General features: G+C 44.4%; 1 protein-coding gene across 2 annotated transcripts in view; it reads right to left on the bottom strand.

Moving 5' to 3' along the window:
- Window positions 1-5,798: 5,798 nt before the first annotated feature.
- Window positions 5,799-23,071, bottom strand: part of XIRP2 (xin actin binding repeat containing 2) — a 263,945-nt gene continuing 246,672 nt past the window's right edge. For both annotated transcript variants that reach the window (XM_075317287.1, XM_075317289.1), the window contains exons 8-9: window positions 15,367-15,500; window positions 5,799-5,886 (exon numbers count right to left, since the gene is read on the bottom strand). In XM_075317287.1, coding sequence (XP_075173402.1) covers window positions 15,406-15,500 — 95 coding nt within the window. In that variant the 3' untranslated portion in view covers window positions 5,799-5,886; window positions 15,367-15,405. The remainder of the gene's footprint in view (window positions 5,887-15,366; window positions 15,501-23,071) is intronic.

The raw sequence follows: 23,071 nt of genomic DNA, 5'->3' as shown, positions 1-23,071 counted from the left end.
TCGTATTGAATTGATGATGCCCTACAACTTTGTAATTCACTTTTTTTCTCTATCTTGTTCCGTTTTCGAGAAAAAAATGCTAACTCCGTTGTTTTCCACCAGGTGGCGCTATAGGTGATTTCATTGCATAGCGCATGGATACTTTACTCTACCTAGACACCACTTCTATGCCTATAGCTGCCGCCGTTCTCAAGCTAATGGCGGTGGACAGGATATGGGTGGACATACTGTATAGATGCGAGAACGGAGCTTTACATTTTTTTTATTAAGCCAAAGAAACAGAGGAAAGATTTGCAAAATGATGTTTTATTTATTGTGCATATCAGTCAGTACATCATATGTCCCATGCAATATACAATATAACTATAAGAGCATCACACACATGGGTTTAGTCAGTGGAAATGTGGCTCGTCTTGTATAACATATATGATATATAGATGCAGATGTTAATGTTTCAGCTACTGTATAATAACGTTTTGGAGCATTATTTTGCACTGGACGGATAGATGGAAAATGTCCCTAACTGCCAAAAAAAACGAACTGTTACAATAGGGGGTTAATATTTTGCATTTGTTTGTAAAATTTTCAAAATGTATAGAGCATTAAAAATTAATAAAGTGGGGGGAATTGGTAGAAAAATATATTTCTAGACTTTCACGATTTTTCCCAGGCTATAGACTGCAGTAAGCGCACTGTATTGTAGACGTATTACACTATACATACATGTCTTACCATACTGTGCATGTACTCTACTTTATATTATTATATGTAAAGAGAAGGCTGCAATTTTTCAGATAAAATATACTTTGAAAAACCAGACGGATACTATGTGTCTGGGATAACTAGTCTGTCCAAGGAGGGTCTCCAGCGGCTTTGACTGAAGGGTGTATCCCTATGTACATATAAATGGAGAGACCAGTCTAGGGGAGCAGAGAGGGGAGAAGCCACCGGGGACCTACCTTAGATTAGTCATCAAGACACATTGTCCCCTGTCAATTTTTCAAAGCATGTTTTTTCTGAAATGTCATGGCCTTAGTAAATCTGATGGCAGGTTCCCTATAGCTATGCAGCACCTGTAAGCAATTTAGCACAGCACATTGCAAAAATTTAAATATATTAAAAATTAATACTAAAATTACTACTGGAAATGTATGTGACTATGATAAATTAAAAATAATCATTCATCTCTGGGGTTTTTTCTGTTTTTTTTTTTACTTTTTAGCTTTAGTGGGAGGATGACCAAACACAGCCAAGGTGCATGCAATCCTCTGTTGGATACATGATTCATATATATGTATATATGTATATATATATATATATATATATATATATATAATATCTCTTTATACATGTAAGTACTGTGTATATATATATATATATATATATATATATATGTATATATATATATATATGCAGATTCTATATGTATATGCACATATATATATATATATATATATATATATATATATATATATATATATGAATACAATTTTATCTTTTTGTATATGTAAGTAAGTAACTGCATACAAAATGTAAGTGCTCTTTAAACATTTATGATTAAAGGGGTTTCTATTTTTCAACCATGTTGGAAAATAATAGTTTGGGTGAATCAACAATTCTAAAAAAGTTTCCTATTTCATTGATTTATTTATTTTTACTCCAGATACGATTTATCCCTCTAGTCTCTGCTATGTTTTCAAAGGAGATCTAATCACTTGGAACCTCAATGATCATATGTTTTTTTACAATGTCAGTGACCGTTTTAAGAATTGAAAATTAATTTTCATGTCTGATCATTGGATCCTTAGAACTATTCAACTTTTGCTTTAAATTGCAAAAGTTCCAGTTACTTTAAAAATATGTTATTTACTGTTATTTGGATTTTCTAAGAAGTCTGATTTTGATTTATCCCCATTATAGGAACCAAAGAACTATATTCTCCAAGAGAATAAATGCTTTTATGGGTTAAAATTGTTAATGACTAACAAAAAAACCCAAAAAACAAACTTTAGGCAGTTAGGTAAAATGCAGAAGAAAAGTATATACCTTAATTCTAATAAAATTGCATTAACAGTCCCACATCTGACAGCACATGTAATTTGTATTATTCCGACCACTAAATATATATTTCCACTGACAAGACCCATTATCTGGATAGAAATACTGCACACCTGACATTTAGACTAAATCTCTAAATTGCCAGAAAATATAAATGTAATTCAGCCATCTCTTCACTCGTCATATTCTAAGCTACTAGTTTGTAGGTTCCTGACCCACTGTTATTTATGTGTAAGTTACTTTTATCGTTTTTTTCCCCCATATTATTTGATATAGTTTCACCATAAAACTGAACGCTTATATATAACATTTTACAAGAAACTTCTGCTTGAATGTGATTATTTGTTAGAAAGGTCTCAGATGTTTCGGACAAGGAAGATTATACTAGCCGAAAATATTCCCCTTTCGGTCTCGAGTTACTATCTTCATTTCACACAATTAATTTTGTATACAAAAGAAAAACAAAAAAGAAAATAAATATTCAACTCTCAATATCATCCTAATGAAGCAATGAAAATATTATGTCCCATATTTCACGATAAAAACACATTCTATTGCCTTTCAATCTTCTAGGCACACCAGGTGCATATAGTAATTTATCAGGAAAAAAATAAAAGACAAAAACAAAACATACAGCGTCATTGGTTTATATTATATCACCAAAAGAGGTTCAAAATGTTGCAAATTTGAAAATATTTGTAATTTTTTTTCATCTCTCCATAGAATATATAATGGTTTACCTTTATGGATTGAAGGTGTTCTCCTAAATTACGGAAAAAAAAATTTCTGCCTTCTCTTGTGCACAAATTGGGTCTGTTATAACAACTCAGCACCATTCCGCCTTTTTTATTAACCTTTGTCCGGCTGAATAGGTACAATTGTAACTATTCTGTTTTAAAATTGCAATACATTCTTTTTTCTAAAAGCCGTAGAGGGCTGACATTTCGTGACATCTCTGCAGTTTTGGTCCAGAATATATTGGCCAAATTTCAATAAAATATCTCCACCCCCTTCCGAGATAAGGGGTCGCTGTTAACATTGTAAAATTATGCAGCCAGATGAAGGTTAGCAGAAGCAATACTTGACAACCCTATAGATTTTGGGAAAAATAGACTTTAACTTTGGGAAAGAAAAAAACTTAAAAAAAATTTAAAATCTCTGTAACTGCATTCTTCTGAAAAAAGTATTTATCCAGTTAAAGGGGTTAGCCGGGAATATTTTATTTTTTTCTTATGGACTTAAGAACTTACAGTCAGGTAGTTTACCTCTGCCAACTCAGAGCGGTCACAGACTGCGTTTGCCGGAAAATTTGTGTCATGACATTGACCGGGCAGCTGCTTCTCTTTCACTCTACTCTGTTAACCGGGTATTAGTACTGATTGAAAGTTGACTCCCTGCTACCTAACTTCGCCATTGACAGAGCAGCCCAGAAGAGGGAAATCTACTTTGTTGACTGGACATTACTACTGATTGAAAGCCAATTCCCCACTGCCTAACTGCACGATTGGACAGAGCAGCCCAGAAGAGGGAGATGTTCTTCGTTGACGAGGTATTACTGCTAATTGACAGCGAGCTACCCATTGCCTAACTGCACCATCAACAGAGCAGCCCAGAAGAGGGAGATCTGCTTTGTTGATGGGGTATTAGTGCTGATTGACAGCCAGCTACCCATTGCCTAACTGCACCATCAACAGAGCAGCTCAGAAGAGGGAGATCTGCTTTGTTGATGGGGTATTAGTGCTGATTGACAGCCGGCTACCCACTGCATATCTGCGCCATTGACAGAACACCCTGAAATAGGGAGATTTGCTTTGTTGACGGGGTATTACTGGTTTTTGACAGCCGGCTCCCCACTGCCTAACTGCGCCATCAACAGAGTAGCCCAGAAGAGCAAGATTTGCTTTCTTGACGGGGTCTTACTGTTGATTGACAGCCGGCTACCCATTGCCTAATTGCACCATCAACAGAGCAGCCCACAAGAGGAAGATCTGCTTTGTTGATAGGGTCTTCGACAGAACAGCCTGGAAGAGGAAGAGCTGCTCTATTGAACCCATTGTTAAAGCAAATGAAGCAGCAGAATCGCTAGCAGTTCAGTACGTGATCGCTCTGAGCCGGCCTCGGCAGAACAAGTAAAAAGTTAGTAACTAACTACTTGTCCATTTTCCATAGCTCCACGAGATAAAAAATAATACCAGATAACCCCTTCAATCTCATTACTGGATTATAGGAGGGACAGAGGTGTAAATTGAAGCTCCTGGGCTCCATTAGGAATTTGTAATAGGGCTCCTTGTTTGCCTTCAAAGTAAGCAGGTAGTATTTTATATAATTTGTAATACTATGAGGCAGCTGGATCTTTGGACATTAGGGTATGGGTGCTCTGTACTCCTTACTAGTTACATCCATCAATGGAGAGCAACTTATACAGAACTACAGACGTTTTTGGACACCAACCTTCCCTGCTTGACAAAATAAAAAAAAACTTTCAAAAACATTTAGACAATGTTCATGTAATATTTTATAAAACCGTCTACATTCATTTATTTATAAGTCTATTTCATTTTTCAGACCATTACCGAGAAAGGATTTGTATTTTTTCAATCGATGTCTTGGAACATTGGTTTTAGGGCTGTAACACTGTATTCGATGTCTTGGAGACATGCATCACTGTCTTTCACTCTTGTTCCTTTCAAACCTGTGCTGAAAGTACTTTGTAGAATTGGCTCTCTACCTATAACACATGGCTCATTTATGCCTCTGCCCTGCAAACCACATGCATTAGGCTTTTCAAGAGCAGGAGACTGTGTTGACAAGCCATGCAGAACAATTGCTTTTGTCATTTCTTTCTTCTGAAATGTATTACAGCGATGTGATATTTCAGCTTCACTTTTCTCTGATTCCACAGTCTCATTTGTAACAGGATCCCGGCAGAAAGTTTCTTCAGAAATATAAAGATTATTATCCAGTGAACTCAAGTCACCTGTCTTGTATTTTTGGATTTTCCTAGTTAAATTATCTGTCGAATAACTGTTGCTAAGATGAAACTCTGGGATGTCGAATTGTAGTTTAGATCTGTTGATGGGTTTTAGGCACATCGTGGGCATATTTAGCCAGAGTTCTATATCAGGAGTATTGCCACTTTTATTATTATTGTTATTATTGTTATTGTTACTGTTGGGGTTTGCATGGTTTTGCTCCTCCTCGCCATCAATTTTGGTAACCTTCACCAGACCAGCCACATTTTTAATTACGTCCTTATCCAAACTTCCCACACTCATCCTAGAAAGTCCTTTCTTGTCACCCGAAAAGCTTTGAACCTCACTCATACCATCTTGTAGAACATCTCTCCCCTCCCTAAAAATATTAGCTGGCTTTTCACTTTCAGATTTGCCTTGTTCTCCTCCTTCAGGTTGAGGTCTTACCACATCTACTTGCTTCATATCATCCTCTGGAGGCCATTTTGGTTTGCTTACTATAACTTTCTCAACTGTGGAACTTTGTCTAGAGCTTTCCTCGGAAGGAGGCCAAGTAACACTGAGCTTCCGCCTTTCACTGGACATCTTCAAATTGACATTATCTGAACTACTGGTCTCTTCATTTTGGATTATACCATGAGGGTTACTAGCTGTGGTTGACTCCTTAATCATTGATTTACTTGTGTCTTGTCTTTCTGCTTGAGGTTCGCCATCCGCAGATTTCGATTTTGGATTCCAGAGTTCTTTATGGGGTTTGTATCCAAAGCCTTCGTCATAATTTCCTTTAGATTTGAAGAGTTGCTTAAAGTGGGGCTTGCAGTATATATGTCCATGGAGAGATGCATAATTTCCTAAACTGTGAGCAAAAAGTTGGAAAAAAAATGTAGAATGTCATAAATGTAAAACCAATAATAATTATCTAATCAGTCAAGCCAATTAGTCATGTATATCATATCTGAGCTCAAACTGATTGCAAAGCCACACCAAGACCTCCACATCACCGATAAAAGGCTACCTGCATACATTCAGTGTAGTTTACTTGTAGGCTTGATTTTTATAACAATTTTTTTGCAAGTATATGCCAAAGCTTAGATGTAATTTTGGAAGAACCCATATTTGAAGTGTTTTACGGGATCTCAGACCGTTGTTTACACAATTAAAGAGCACCAACCACCAGGATTTTCATATATAACCTAAAGCCAGTGCTATACTGGTGCTATCATGCTGATTCTATGCATACCTTTAGTTGTGAGATCGGATGTATACTTTTTTGAAATACAGGCAAGTAAAGTTTGTGAAATTCACTGTTACTTGATTGATAGGTGCAACAGAATATCTAATAGGTGAGTCGGGATTTGCTAGTTATTCCCACCCCTGTCCTTCCTCCCACCTGTCCTTCCTTCGTCCTTCCTCCCCTGTAATAACAGAGACAGGGGGAGGAAGGACAGGCAGGCATACAGGGGGGGGAATAACTAGAAAATCCCGACCCAACTATTCTATATCCTGCAGCACCTATCAATCAAATAACAGAGCATTTCACAAACTTTACTTGCCTGTATTTCAGAAACTATACATCCGATCTCACAACTAAAAGGTATGTATAGAATCAGCATGATAACACCAGTGTAGCACTGGCTTTAGTTTATATATGAAAATCCTCATGGTTGGTCTTCTTTAAGCTTAACCAACCTTATTATACATATATATTTATCAATCTAAATTCATCAGAATTCTGGCATAATTTGTGCCAAAAACTTTCTTGTATGACTTACATCATATTTATGATTTGTCTAACAAGAAGGAATGGCCTTGCTGAAAGGAGCGGAGCTTACTGTGACAGTAAATTGTCAAAGTAAACCTACTAATAGGTGGTGTAAACTTATGCCAGCGTCACACGGTACGATATATCGGGCGATATGTCGTCGGGGTCACGTTGGTAGTGACGCACATCCGGCATCGTCTGATATATCGAAGTGTGTGACAGTTACGAGCGACTGTTAACGAGCAAAAATACTCACCTTATCGTTGCTCGTTGAAAGGTCGCTCATTTTCAAAAACTCGTTCCTCCTTCTGCGCGCCGGTTGTTCATCATTCCCGAGCCAGCACACGTCGCTCCGTGTGACACCTCGGGAGCGACGAACTGCTGCTTACCTGCGTCCCACCAGCAATGTGGAAGGAAGGAGGTGGGCTGGATGTTACGTCCCGCTCATCTCCACCCCTCCGCTTCTATTGGCCGGCCGCTGTGTAACGTCGCTGTGACGCCGAATGTTCCTCCTCCTTCAGGAAGAGGATGTTCGCCGCCCACAGCGACGTCATCCGGGAGGGAAGTACATGTGACGGGGGTTAACGGCTTTATGCGCCACAGGCAACTAATTGCCCATGACGCACAAACGACGGGGGCGGGTACTATCACTCGTGCAATCGCACGATAGATCGTCTCATGTGAAACCCGCATTAGACTAAATAGTCTTAAAAATAGACAGAATTATCAGTCAGCACGAACCAATTTCATAAGAATTAGACAATATTGATAAATATGCCTCACTGTGTGCACATTGGCTTGTCTGTCATAAGAAGATCTTGGCCCTATACAGATTAAAGCTCAGAAGCTCTTGGGCTCCTTTCTTCATCTCCCATCCTTCATCATAAGCCTCATTACACACTTGGAAATATATCATTACTTAGTATTTTTCAGCATAATGAATCTGCTAATTTTCTTCTCCCACCTAGTGACCCTGAAGAGTATTGAAAGTGAAGACTTTTGGGGATTTGTGAGGTTGTATTAGTATAAAATTGATTCTATGTTTGCATATTAACAATGAGGTAATATTAACAATTAGGCCTTTGTTTGGGCCTCATCACATGCATACAAAATTAAATTTACTGTGTCAAACAACTGGTAGTGAGCATGTGTGATCACTAAATTTGATAGGTTTTTGTCCAGCACCATCCAATATGTTTGTTTAATCCACGATAGACTTTCTCAGAATAAAATCATATTTTTTTATTGTGCATACTTAAATAATTCCATGCTTTAAAACCATGTCTATCCAATTTACGCGTTTCAAGCTCCTAGGAGCTCTTATTCTTTGCTGGACAAAAACCTATCGAATTTATTGGAACTTATACCCAGGAGCCGGCCTGCATTCTGCCCATGCACTGACCACTGAATATGGACTAGTAATGGGTGAGCTGAATCCTTCATTTCTTTTTGCTAATCTATGTGTGACCACTAGTGATGAGCGAGTACTAAAAAGCTCGGGTGCTCGAAGCTCGGGCCGAGCCTCCCAAGATACTCGTGTACTCGGCCCGAGCAACGAGCCCAATGTTATCCTATGGGAGACCCGAGTATTTTTGTGAAATGACCTCCCGGCAGCATGGAGAAACCCTAAAAATGGCACAAAAGTCTCAGAAGAGTGCTCAAATGACATGGCAACAGCATGGGGAAGACCCCTTGAAGCATTTATCACTCAAAAGTCACAGCTGTGAACAATTTTGTCCGCGTTTTACGCCATTTTTACGGACTCACCAGAAAACCTTCCAAAATGACCCCAAAATGATTTTTCATGGCGGAAATGTTAAGGGCACATACCCAATAGTGAGATAGATCTGGTGTATGTTACTTTTTGAGATTAATACATGAAAGATTTTACGTGAAAACATTGTGTGGCACTCCGATGTCCCTGAGAAGAGACGTACATGAAGGCCTCTTGAGTCTAATGTGCCCATTTTGAGGAAGTGAGTCTTTGTAGTATTTTCCTTTGCCAGGGCAGTCCAAAATTGTGAGGTTCACCAATGCCCCTGCATACAGACGTGCATGAGGGCCTCAAAACATTAAGTGTCCATTGTCAGGAAGTGGGTGTATTATAGTATAGCCCTTAGGCAGGGCAGCCAAAAATTGGGAGGCTCCACATTGTCCCTGGATAGAGACGTGCATGATGGCCTTTAAACCTGAAGTGCCCATTGTAAGGAAGTGGGTCTATTTCAGTATAGCCCTTTGCCAGGGCAGCCAAAAATTGGGAGGCTCCACATTGTCCCTGGATAGAGCCGTGCATTATGGCCTGTAAACCTGAAGTGCCCATTGTAAGGAAGTGGGTCTATTTCAGTATAGCCCTTTGCCAGGGCAGCCAAAAATTGGGAGGCTCCACATTGTCCCTGGATAGAGCCGTGCATTATGGCCTGTAAACCTGAAGTGCCCATTGGAAGGAAGTGGGTCTATTTCAGTATAGCCCTTTGCCAGGGCAGCCAAAAATTGGGAGGCTCCACGTTGTCCCTGGGTAGAGACGTGCATGATGGCCTCAAAACATTAAGTGTCCATTTTAAGGAAGTGGGTGTATTTCAGTATAGCCCTTAGGCAGGGCAGCCAAAAATTGGGAGGCTCCACATTGTCCCTGGGTAGAGACGTGCATGAGGGCCTCAAAACATTAAGTGTCCATTTTAAGGAAGTGGGTGTATTTCAGTATAGCCCTTAGGCAGGGCAGCCAAAAATTGGGAGGCTCCACATTGTCCCTGGGTAGAGACGTGCATGAGGGCCTCAAAACATTAAGTGTCCATTTTAAGGAAGTGGGTGTATTTCAGTATAGCCCTTAGGCAGGGCAGCCAAAAATTGGGAGGCTCCACGTTGTCCCTGGGTAGAGACGTGCATGAGGGCCTCAAAACATTGTTCCCATTGCAAAGGAGCGGGTCTCCTGTCGTTGTAATGTCCATTCTGCAAAGAATGGGCGAAAAAATTTACCACTGGGGGTATACCTGAAACAAAGACCTAACTATTGTAACGGTCATCATGATGGCGCATGAGGAGAAGGAGGAGCAGTCCAGCGATTATCCAAAGTCGAGAAGTGTACCCATGGGTGAGTGGAGGTACATGGCAAACTTTAAATTCCGCTCTCATTTGCTGGTGGTGTGGTGAAGTCTGGCCCAATCCAACCCTTGTTCATCTTTATCAGAGTCAGCCTGTCAGCATTTTCAGTTGACAGGCGGGTGCGTTTATCTGTAATGATTCCACCTGCGGCACTAAAAACACGCTCTGACAAAACGCTAGCAGCAGGGCAGGCCAGGACTTCCAAGGCGTAGAGAGCCAATTCATGCCACGTGTCCAGCTTGGATACCCAATAATTGTAAGGCACAGAGGAATGTCGGAGTACAGTTGTTCGATCTGCAAGGTACTCCTTCAGCATCTGGGCAAACTTAGGATTTCTTGTGGCACTACCCCGCACCTCAGGGGCTGTGGTACGTGAGGGGCTGAGAAAACTGTCCCACATCTTAAAGACTGTTCCCCTACCTCTGGCGGATTGGACTTGTGCCTCTCTCGGCTGTACGCCTCGGTTGTCCACTGATTCCTGACCTATGCCGCTAGCGTTTTGTGAGGGGAATGCTTTGCCTACTTCCGTGAGTATGGCCTTCCGAAACTGCTGCATTTTGGTTGACCTCTCCTCCACGGGAATAAGAGACAAAAAGTTCTCCTTGTAGCGTGGGTCTAACAGTGTTACCAACCAGTAATGATTGTCGGCCAAGATGTTCTTAACGCGAGGGTCACGAGACAGGCAGCTTACCATAAAGTCAGCCATGTGCGCCAGACTCTTAACAGCCAGGACTTCAGTAGCCTGACCAACAAGATGACTGAACATGCTGTCCTCCTCCTCCTCCTCCTCCTCCTCCTCCTCCTCCTCATCTACCCTGTCCTCTGGCCAGCCACGCTGAATCGAGGATATGACTGGTGTGCATGTCATATCCTCAATTTGGCCGGAGAGTTGCTCCATGTCTTCATCCTCCTCCTCGTCATAGTCCTCCACTGCACGTTGTGATGAGACGAGGCTGGGCTGTGTGTTATCACCCACACCCACTACTGTTTCTTGCTGCAACTCATCGCGCTCCGCCTGCAATGCATCATGTTTGTTTTTCAGCAGGGACCGTTTTAGAAGGCAGAGTAGCGGTATGGTGACGCTAATAATGGCGTCATCACCACTCACCATCTTGGTGGAGTCCTCAAAGTTTTGGAGGATGGTACATAGGTCTGACATCCATCTCCACTCCTCAGGTGTTATGTGTGGAGTTTGACCCATTTCCCGACGGCTTAGGTGATGCAGGTACTCAACAACTGCCCTCTTCTGCTCACATATCCTGACCAACATGTGCAGAGTTGAATTCCAACGCGTGGGGACATCACACACCAGTCTGTGAGCCGGAAGATGCAAACGGCGCTGAAAGCCGGCAAGGCCGGCTGAAGCAGTAGGTGACTTTCGAAAATGTGCAGACAGGCGGCGAACTTTTACCAGCAGATCAGACAGCTCTGGGTATGACTTTATAAACCGCTGAACCACGAGGTTGAGCACATGGGCCACGCATGGAACATGTGTCAGCTGGCCTCGCCTCAAAGCCGCCACCAGGTTCCGGCCATTGTCACAAACGACCTTTCCTGGCTTTAGGTTCAGAGGTGTGAGCCAGTGATCTGCCTGCTGTTTCAGAGCTGTCCACAGCTCTTCTGCATTGTGGGGTTTGTCACCTATGCAGATTAGCTTCAGCACAGCCTGTTGCCGCTTCGCCGAGGCAGTGCTGCAGTGCTTCCAGCTTGTGACTGGTGTGGAGGGCACAGTGGATGAGGATGCGCAGGAGGAGGAGGAGGCTGAAGAGCATGACATTCCGGAGCTGTAGAGTGTGGGTGAAACACTGACTGAGGTAGGGCCTGCAAACCTTGGTGTGGGAAGGACGTGTTCCGTCCCTCGCTCAGACTGGGTCCCAGCTTCCACAATATTAACCCAGTGTGCCGTCAACGAGATGTAGCGGCCTTGCCCACAAGCACTTGTCCACGTGTCTGTGGTTAGGTGGACCTTGGGTGAAACAGCGTTGTTCAGGGCACGTGTGATGTTTTGTGACACGTGGTTATGCAACGCGGGGACGGCACACCGGGAGAAATAGTGGCGGCTGGGGACCGAGTAACGTGGGACAGCTGCCGCCATCAGGTCACGGAATGCTTCTGTCTCCACCAGCCTAAAAGGCAACATTTCCAGCGCAAGCAGTCGCGAAATGTTAGCATTTAGAACTGTGGCATGTGGGGTGTTGGCAGTGTATTTGCGCCTGCGTTCAAAGGTTTGCTGAATGGATAACTGAACGCTGCGCTGGGACAAGGACGTGCTTGATGATGGTGTTCTTTCTGCGTAGGCAACTGCAGGTGCAGGAGTGGAGGAGGCTTGTTCGCAGGCAGCATGGACAGAGGATTGGCTCGCATGCACAACCAGCGAAGACGTAGCAGTGACATCAGCAAGCACTGCTCCTCGACTCTGTTGTACTTCCCACAAAGTCGGGTGCTTGGCTGACATGTGCCTGATCATGCTGGTGGTGGTCAGGCTGCTAGTTTTGGTACCCCTGCTGATGCTGGCACGGCAGGTGTTGCAAATGGCCTTTTTTGAATCATCTGGATCCAACTTAAAAAACTGCCAGACTCGTGAAGACCTAACATTTGTACAGGCACCTTGTGTCGTCGTGTTGTTCCGGGGAACGGTTGCCTGACTTCTGCCTGGGGCCACCACCCTGCTTCTTACTGCCTGTTGTGATGCTACGCCTCCCTCCCCCTGTGCACTGCTGTCCTCGCTCTGCATATCCTCCTGCCAGGTTGGGTCAGTTACTGGATCATCCACCACGTCGTCTTCCTCTTCCGCACCCTGCTCCTCCTCCTGACTTGCTGACAATTGTGTCTCATCATCGTCCACCACTTGTTGAGACACGTTGCCAACTTCGTGAGAACGTGGCTGCTCAAATATTTGGCCATCTGTACAGACGATCTCCTCATGACCCACTTCAATATGAGCTGGCGAGAGGCCAGAATGTGTGAATGGAAACGTGAACAGCTCTTCCGAGTGTCCAAGTGTGGGATCATTAATGTCCGAGGAGGACGTGTACTCAGCCTGGTGGTAGGAAGGAGGATCAGGTTCAGAAATGTGCGGTGCAGTATCACGGCTACTGACACTTGACCGTGTGGAAGACAGAGTGTTTGTGGTGGTGCCAATCTGACTGGAAGCATTATCCGCTATCCAACTAACAACCTGTTGACACTGGTCTTGGTTCAAGAGCGGTGTACTGCTGCGGTCCCCAAGAATTTGGGACAGGACGTGCGAGCGACTAGATGTGGCCCTTTGTTGTGGCGAAATTAGAGCTTGCCCACGACCTCGGCCTCTGCCTGCACCACCATCACGTCCACTTCCTTGTTCCTTGCCAATGCCCTTGCGCATTTTGCAATGCTGTGCACTGCTGACGTGTATATTCACTACTTGTGCGTTATATCAAAGTTTCTGGAAATTGCACACAAGTGCACCTGTACGCTGCCACCGACAGGCACACACGTGCGGTTTTAAAAACCAAGCACGGACGCAATAATAACCTAACACAGGTTTTAGGAGCAAAAATTAAGAACTCTGACACTATCAGCCACTGCTGACTGACGTGTATTATACACTACACTTGTGCGTTATATAATAGTTTGGTAAAAACGCACACCAGTGCACCTGTACGCTGCCACCAACAGGCACACACGTGCGGTTTTAAAAACCAAGCACGGACGCAATAATAACCTAACACAGGTTTTAGGAGCAAAAATTAAGAACTCTGACACTATCAGCCACTGCTGACTGACGTGTATTATACACTACACTTGTGCGTTATATAATAGTTTGGTAAAAACGCACACCAGTGCACCTGTACGCTGCCACCAACAGGCACACACGTGCGGTTTTAAAAACCAAGCACGGACGCAATAATAACCTAACAGGTTTTTTTGGGGAGCGACAATTACAGTACAGACAAGTCAGACACTATCTGGACTGTTTTACACTGTGTACACCAGCCCCAGATATGAAGGCTGGTATACGGTCACCACTACCCTGCCTGCCTGCCTGCCTGTATACTGGTACAATAGTCCTGACAAGGACTCTTTTGGTCACTAGCCTGTATTCCAACCTGGCTATACCCTGCCTGTATATAGCAACAATAGTCCTGAGAAGGACTCTGCTACTGTACGCCGACCTGGCTATACCCTGCCTGCCTGTATACAACTAGAATAGTCCTGAGAAGGACTTTTGGTCACACTGTTTGCAGCCCTGCAACTGAAAAAGCTATAAAGGGCCGCAAAGCTTTCCCTGAATCAGCGACACTCTCCCTACACTCACTGTCAGAATAGCTGTGAGCAGAGCACAGCGCGCCGGCCTATATAAAGGCTCGGTGACGCTGTGCAGGCCGGCCAATCACTGCAATTCCACAACTAACAGGGCTGTGGCATTGCAGTGGTCTGCCAGCCAATCCCTGCATGAGGGCTGGCTCTCAAAAGAGCGCCAACATGCAGAAATGAAGACCACGAGTAAAGCACGAGTATCGCGAGATTACTCGGTCCCCGCCGAGCAGCCCGAGTACAGTGATACTCGTGCGAGTACCGAGTAGTGACAAGCATGCTCGCTCATCACTAGTGACCACTGCTGCACTCACTGCCAAAGTACTTTAATTGTGTGCCCCCTCTGTCTGACACTGTTGTCACTCACTGTTTCTATCTTCGCTCCCTTACAACGTTTTTGTCACAGAAGCTGCGGTGGTCGCGGAGATAGAAGCAGAGAGCTGGCGCTGCACTCACATCTCTCACAGTGTCTCTTTCACCAAGAATCTAGGACGTCTTTAGAGGGCGGTGATGCAAGTAACTGCAGTGCTGCCCCCAGCATCTGAGCAAGATGCTCATCTGTGACTGAGCAAGACAGCACAATCTATAGAGATGGGTTGCCTAAATGTACCACTCAATTTAATGTATAAGGTTGTAAATTTTGAAATAGCATTTTATATAGCCTTTTTCAAAATAATACTCAAAATGTTAGAAATATTTAGCTGTTATGTCTTCCTTATATCCCCCCCACCCCCCCAACTGCTCTGCCATAGGCAATGGCCTTGGCTGGCCTTATGAGAAATCCAGTCCTGGCCACACATGCTCACTACCGCCTCGTTCACAGTAGGAATTTTGGGCCTTTAGTTCTTAGGATCATTTGGGTTCTCAATAGCTGGATACGCAGTGATCATACATTTATCATATTTTGGTGGTTAGGTGATACATGTTGTAATGAAAAGCAATAGCCATCCCAACTATATTCATAAGTTTTTGCAATGCCAAGAGAGAGCCAAGGGTACATTAGCAAATAAAGGCCTTCCAAAATAGCCTGACATTTTGCAACTGTTTTTGTAAATTTAATGCCTGAAAAAAGTAAATAAAAAGGAATTTTCTTTTATATAAGAGAATCACAGTACAGACCTTTATTTAGAGGAAACTAACATTGTGCACAGGAAAGAAATTGCGTATGCCTTCCCTCACCTTAATTTACTTCTGCAGTGGTTGCAACAAAAGCAGTTTTTATGAAAAGTCTGCTTGTCTGCCACCAGGCACTCCATTGGGTAAACCTTCTTTTGACAAGCGTTGCACATTTCCTTTTCCAGAGGAAGCATTTTCTAAAGGAAGTAAAAATAAGGAGATTTTTTTTAGCTTCATTATAAAGATCACAGTCTCCAGATATCTGTATTTTAATGTCATGCTTGTATTTCAGTACACAAGTTCAGCAGCAATTCTAAAGGCCACTTTACACACAGCGAAAGCACCTGCGCCCGTCGGTTGTGCGTCACGGGCAAATCGCTGCCCGTGTCGCACAACATCGCTAGGATCCGTCACACATACTTACCTGCCTAGCGACGTCGCTGTGGCCGGAGAACCGCCTCCTTTCTAAGGGGGCGGTTTGTGCGGCGTCACAGCGACGTCACTAAGCGGCCGCCCAATAGAAGCGGAGGGGCGGAGATGAGCGGGCGTAACATCCCGCCCACCTCCTTCCTTCCTCATTGCCGGCGGCCACAGGTACGGTGATGTTCCGCGTTCCTGCGGTGTCACACGTAGCGATGTGTGGTGCCGCAGGAACGATGAACAACCTGCATCCTGCAACAGCAACGATAATTGGGATTAGAACGAAGTGTCAACGATCAACGATAAGTTAAGTAATTTTGATCATTAACGGTCGTTCATGCGTTTCACACGCAACAACGTCGCTAAGGAGGCCGGATGTGCGTCATGAATTCCATGATCCCAACGACATCTCGTTAGCAATGTCGTTGCGTGTAAAGTGGCCTTAAGACTTTCCTAAAGCCAGCTTTACACCTTACAATTAGGGATGCGATCTCGTATGCGATGTGACACGCCCAGGTCGCATATGCGATCTAATGAGATTGCACATAGGTCGTTCATTTGCTGTCACACGTGCGTTAGTAGCCTATGTTAAATTGATCAATTTTGTGTGCGATTCTTTAGATCATGTGTTCCGTGACGTATGCATTGTACACCCTTTTTTTTTTTATTTATTGACTTGACAAGCGTGTGTAACGTGTAGGGATGCGTTTTTACTATGTCATCTGCCATGCAGCTCTGCTACATGGCCGCTGACAGCAGACACAGACAGCCATGTAGCAGAGCTGAATGGCAGATGACAGCAGACACAGACAGAGCCGCACTGTCAGAATGAACTCGGGTGAACTTCACCCGACTTCACGGTCATGCTGCGGCTCCGTCTGTGTCGCGTCCTGATTAGCGGTCACCAGTGAAGGACTCACCGGTGACCGCTAATCTCCTAAATTACTGAAGTTAGCAGCCCTCTCTCATACTCACCGATCCCCGTTCCCCGGCGCTGCACGGCGTTCACACTGCTCCGGCGGCTTTTACTGTTTTGAAAAAGCCGGCCGCCCATTAAACAATCTCGTATTCCCTGCTTACCCCGCCCACCGGCGCCTGTGATTGGTTACAGTGAGACACGCCCCCCACGCTGAGTGACAGGTGTCACACTGCACCCAATCACAGCAGCCGGTGGGTGTGTCTATACTGTGTATTGAAATAAATAATTAAATAATTAAAAAAAACGGCGTGCGGTCCCCCCCAATTTTAAAACCAGCCAGATAAAGCCATACGGCTGAAGGCTGGTATTCTCAGGATGGGGAGCTCCACGTTATGGGGAGCCCCCCAGCCTAACAATATCAGCCAACAGCCGCCCAGAATTGCCGCATACATTATATGCGACAGTTCTGGGGCTGTACCCGGCTCTTCCCGATTTGCCCTGGTGCGTTGGCAAATCGGGGTAATAAGGAGTTATTGGCAGCCCATAGCTGCCAATAAGTCCTAGATTAATCATGTCAGGCGTCTATGAGACACCTTCCATGATTAATCTGTAAGTGACAGTAAAAAAACACACACACCCGAAAAAAATCCTTTATTAGAAATAAAAAACACAAACAAATTCCCTCATTACCAATTTATTAACCCCGACAAACCCTCCATGTCCGGCGTACTCCACAGTCCTCCAGCGTCGCATCCAGCGCTGCTGCATGGAGGTGACCGGAGCTGCAGCAGACACAGCCGCTCCGGTCACCTCCACGCAGGTAATGAAGACAGCCGGCGATCAGCTGAGCTGTCACTGAGGTTACCCGCTGTCACTGGATCCAGCGGTGGATGCAGCGGTGGCCGCGGGTAACCTCAGTGACAGCTCAGCTGATCGCGCTACTCACCTCAGTTGCTGACTGGAGCTGACCAGAGCGGAGGTGAGTAGCGCGATCAGCTGAGCTGTCACTGAGGTTACCCGCGGCCACCGCTGCATCCACCGCTGGATCCAGTGACAGCGGGTAACCTCAGTGACAGCTCAGCTGATCGCCGGCTGTCTTCATTACCTGCGTGGAGGTGACCGGAGCGGCTGTGTCTGGTGCAGCTCCGGTCACCTCCATGCAGCAGCGCTGGATGCGACGCTGGAGGACTGTGTAGTACGCCGGACATGGAGGGTTTGTCGGGGTTAATAAATTGGTAATGAGGGAATTTGTTTGTGTTTTTTATTTCTAATAAAGGATTTTTTTCGGGTGTGTGTGTTTTTTTACTGTCACTTACAGATTAATCATGGAAGGTGTCTCATAGACGCCTGACATGATTAATCTAGGACTTATTGGCAGCTATGGGCTGCCAATAACTCCTTATTACCCCGATTTGCCAACGCACCAGGGCAAATCGGGAAGAGCCGGGTACTGTCCCAGAACTGTCGCATATAATGTATGCGGCAATTCTGGGCGGCTGTTGGCTGATATTGTTAGGCTGGGGGGCTCCCCATAACGTGGAGCTCCCCATCCTGAGAATACCAGCCTTCAGCCGTATGGCTTTATCTGGCTGGTTTTAAAATTGGGGGGGACCGCACGCCGTTTTTTTTAATTATTTAATTATTTATTTCAATACACAGTATAGACACGCCCACCGGCTGCTGTGATTGGGTGCAGTGTGACACCTGTCACTCAGCGTGGGGGCGTGTCTCACTGTAACCAATCATAGGCGCCGGTGGGCGGGGAAAGCAGGGAATATGAGATTGTTTAATGGGCGGCCGGCTTTTTCAAAACAGTAAAAGCCGCCGGAGCAGTGTGAATGCCGTGCAGCGCTGCGCTGGAGATCGGGGATCGGTGAGTATATGAGAGAGGGGGATAGACTGACATGGACAGAGAGTGAGGGACAGAGATAGTGACCGACTGACAGAGATTAGTGAATGACAGACATTGTGAGGCGCTTCAGAACGCAGCTTTTCAGCTGCGCTCTGAAGCGGACCTTTTTTAAGCTGCGGTGCAGAGCGCACACCTGCGCTCATAGCATCAGACACCGAAATCGTATGAGGGATGTCACACGTTACAATTGACTAGTTTCGTACTACCAAACGTCCAATGTATGAGGAATAAACGACGTGTATGCGATCACCGTATTTTCGTTCAATATCGATCGCATGTAGGTTTCACACGCAAACATGTCACGAACGATGCCGGATGTGTGTCACTTACAACTTGACCCCGACGACGGATTGAAAGATCTATTGAAGTGTGTAAAGCAGGCTTAATTGGAGTAGGATTGACTTTCCTACATCTGACATCTAGTGCAATATATGAGTACTATACCTTTCCAACATAGAAGTTGAACATAACTAGCAATTGACTTTTCTGTCACCTGATAACTATCTTTGCAGCATTGTCCCCTATCAGAAAAGTATGAGGTGGTCAGAATGGATCTAAAAGGGTTGTCTGATAAGCAAAACCTATTGCCAAAGCACAGGCTAGCTGGTAAAAATATGATTGCTGTAGGTCTGGCAGCTGGGATCACCATTAATAACACCAAAAAGGTTCCTAAAGTCCCTATTTTTAATGCAGCAGTAGTGAGCATGTGCAACCATTGCTCCATTCAGCATCTAAGGGAGTAGTGATTGAACATACTTAATATAGCACCATTTACACAAGAGACTTCGTGCCTTCCATTCTTGGGGCCAGTGGGGTCTCAGCAGTCGGGCCCAGTGATCATACAATTCTCATGTATCCTTTCAATAAGTGATAAATGTTACTTAGCTTCATGCATGTGCAGAGCATGTATGATGAGTGTCCATACGCTATAATATGGAGTTATGCTCCATTATAAGCCATGGAAGAAAAATGTGATGATATGACTTCCAATGGAACAAGGCATGTTTCATATTGTCAATATATTGCGGTATAATATGATCACATATAACAGCTCCATACGACTTGCAGCCATAAAATGGCCAAGAGCATAAACCGTAAAGGTCAGCAATCACGGATGATAAGTACTTTTTTCCCTTGGTCATCTCTTTAGTGGTAGCAGAGCTAGATTTGTCATAGATTCATTATGATCCAGGCCGACATCTGCCACTGTGGTTTCCCCCAGCTGCAGCCTGGTTATGTCAGGGGTTAATTCCTCCCTGCCTTGTTCCGGCTATATCTTGGCACTGCACCTCCGGTTCAGCACCAGTGATATGCTTTGCTCTACAGCGTGTGTTTCTGGCTCCAGTGAGTTACCCGACCTCTCCTGCTACCTTGTTCTGACCTGTGTCTTCCATTGTTCGTCCTCCTGTCTCGGTTCCCTACTTCTCATCTCCGTCTGTCTTATCCCGGTGCCGACTTGCTTGCCCTCCTCCCTTGATTGTACTTGGACTTCCTAGGATCTGATCTGTATCCTCGTTACCTACTCTGGTCTTGTCGCTCCCTTTGGCTGTATCCATGACCTCTTGGCTTCTGAACCTCGGCTATCACCTGACCACGATTTTCACATCCTTGTGTACTGTCTGACTCTTGACCTCCTGCTGTTGACTCGGTGTGTTGACTACTCTGCTGCCCTCTGCTGGTTTGTCTACTAACTGCACTCTGAAGTTACATTCCTGGTAACTTTTGTATCCTCCTAGTGCAGTGTGACAGATTCGTTCTATGCTATACACAAACCCAGCTCTGCTACATCTTTGATTATTCCACCTCTCCTGTATGTAATCTTTATGTACAATCTTAGTCCGATACTGTGCATTTATTTGATATGTATACCTACAAAATTAATTGGATATTATAATTCCACCCATTTATAACATAGGGTCAACCTTATAAATATACCTCTGTATACAAACCAGGAGATCAGAAAAACGGCGTGGTGGTGACTGCTGGGAAGCAACAGAAACCAATGTACTTTGTCCAGATGAAGGCTGGTTTATTGCTCAAGGCGTTTCGAAGTGGTCACACTTCTTCAGGAGAACTACCACATACTAACCAAATACCAGGGAAGTCCATTGGATAAGACCGTATATGCACTGTTCTGTCTTATAGTTTCTCATTTGTACAAACCAGAACATAACACCTTTCTCGAAGGTTGTGCCTTTATATCTTTTTATACCTTCAAGGATATTATTTTTTTTTTAATAAAGCCAACATCTGTTTCGATATTATTTGTTAATTAGAGGAAAGTGCTCCAAACCTCAGGTACTTTTTGTTAATGTATGTTCTATGAAGAAAGACGTCTCAGAGAATATTGACTCAGGTTTCATTAAAAAAGGGTCAGACAATGTTATTTGTGAATATCTAGATGCCACTTCCAATAACTTCATATTTCAGCTGTTCTAAGACAATCTAATGATGTTACAGTATGTGCCGGATTCTTCGGAAAAATTATACGGCAGTGATTTATATTTATTCGGACATTAAAGCTCTATAGAATATCCTGCAACATAACAGGTCTGATCAGGGAGACAGACACGTAACTGCGGTATAGGGTGGCGTCTATTATACAGCCGGACGACCCATCCGAAATAATGGAAGCGCTACTCTCAGATGCTTTACAATGTAATGAATAGTGTCTATAAATGCAGAAGTAGAGGCTGAGTTGGTTATTTCGTAAAAATTATCATTAAATTATGGTGTCCTTTCTATGGCCAATAGACAAACCTATTGAGATAGATTTAGCTTGAAATAGTGAGAAAAGTTATACTTGCACTTAACCCACCATCGTCCTTTGATTGTACACTCTATAGAAGTGGTCTCCAACCTGTGGATCTACAGCTGACAAGAATCTGCATAACTAATCATATGCTTTATAGTTGCAAGTTAGATTTATGTATGAGATAGCCAAGATGATTGTCTATAAAATGAAAGTCGTCTCATGCGCAAAGCTGTAGTGGATGGTAAAATATGGGGCCTGAAATTCAAAAGTTCAAAGCATTGTTACCCTTTTGCTTGTCAGAATATATGATTTTTTTTAAAAAAAACCAACACATTTACTTGAATAGCACTATAACAACACTTAGGTACACAAATCCAATGTAAGTTTTTATCCAAGGGGTAAGGGAAATATGCCCTAATACTTGCATCTGTCTACCCACGGAGGTTGGCACTCTATATTGCATAAATTGTTCCCACTATCAACAACGACTGGGCCTAGTAGTTCCTGATGGGTATGTAGAAGGTGGAAAGATTATATGTACATTGTCTGATGTCTTTTATAAAGTAAATGTCTAAGTGCTGCTGCTGGAGAACACAGGCAGAGTAGTGCAGCGGTCGGTGCCATCTAGTTTCAAATGTTTTATTGCATTTTACTGAGGATTACATTTTGTTATAACTGTGCGTTTTATAGTAATGTAAAGTATAATCTGTTATGTGTGATTAATACGTTCACTGGGTAATATAAAGTATAGGAATATTAAGTAGGAATGTTAGAGTGTTAGGGTAAGTGCAGGTTTTAGTATATAGAGTGTGACAGGTACTTCCTGGGTGCCGAGGAACTGAGAACCAGGATGGAAGGGATGACAGAGGGCCAGAGGGTTGGCTGGTGAGACAGGCCTGAGAGAGAGTTAGTTCTACAGAGGGGTTCCAGGTGTGTGGACGGTGCTTGGTAACTTGGGCCCGTTGGGGAACCTGGAGGTATCCTCCATTATGTCTGGAGCCTACAGCTCACCTCGGGATGTGCAAAGTGTAGCCTTCCAAGGCAGTGATTGGACACAAGAAGCTGCAGAGACAAGAATGGGGAAAAGAGGCTAAAGGGGGCTTTACACGCTGCGACATCGCTAATGCGGAGTCGTTGGGGTCACGGAATTTGTGACGCACATCCGGCCGCATTAGCGATGCCGTTGCGTGTGACACCGATAAGCGATTTTGCATCGTTGCAAAAACGTGCAAAATTGCTAATCGGCGACATGGGGGTCGATTCTTAAAAATCGTTACTGCAGCAGTAACGAAGTTGTTCCTCGTTCCTGCGGCAGCACACATCGCTGCGTGTGACGCCGCAGGAACGAGGAAGCTCCCCTTACCTGCCTCTCGGCCGCTATGAGGAAGGAAGGAGGTGGGCGGGATGTTACGTCCCGCTCATCTCCGCCCCTTCGCTGCTATTGGGCGGCGGTTCAGTGACGCTTCAGTGACGTCGCTGTGACGCCGCATGGACCGCCCCCTTAGAAAGGAGGCGGTTCGCCCGTCACAGCGACGTCGCCGGATAGGTAAGTATGTGTGACGGCTCTGGGCGATGTTGTGCGGCACGGGCAGCGATTTGCCCGTGTCGTGCAACAGATGGGGGCGGGTACCCACACTAGCGATATCGGGACCGATATCGCAGTGTGTAAAGTAGCCTTTAGGCTTTGCCACTGAAAGGCTAATACCCAGGGCCCGGGCTAGGCAGAAAAAGTACCCCAGAGAACATTGGCAGCAGAATGGGA

This window comes from Anomaloglossus baeobatrachus, chromosome 7 (genome assembly GCF_048569485.1).
Source record: "Anomaloglossus baeobatrachus isolate aAnoBae1 chromosome 7, aAnoBae1.hap1, whole genome shotgun sequence".
In the NCBI taxonomy this organism is placed as follows: domain Eukaryota; kingdom Metazoa; phylum Chordata; class Amphibia; order Anura; family Aromobatidae; genus Anomaloglossus; species Anomaloglossus baeobatrachus.
This window is presented reverse-complemented; position numbering and strand designations above follow the sequence as displayed.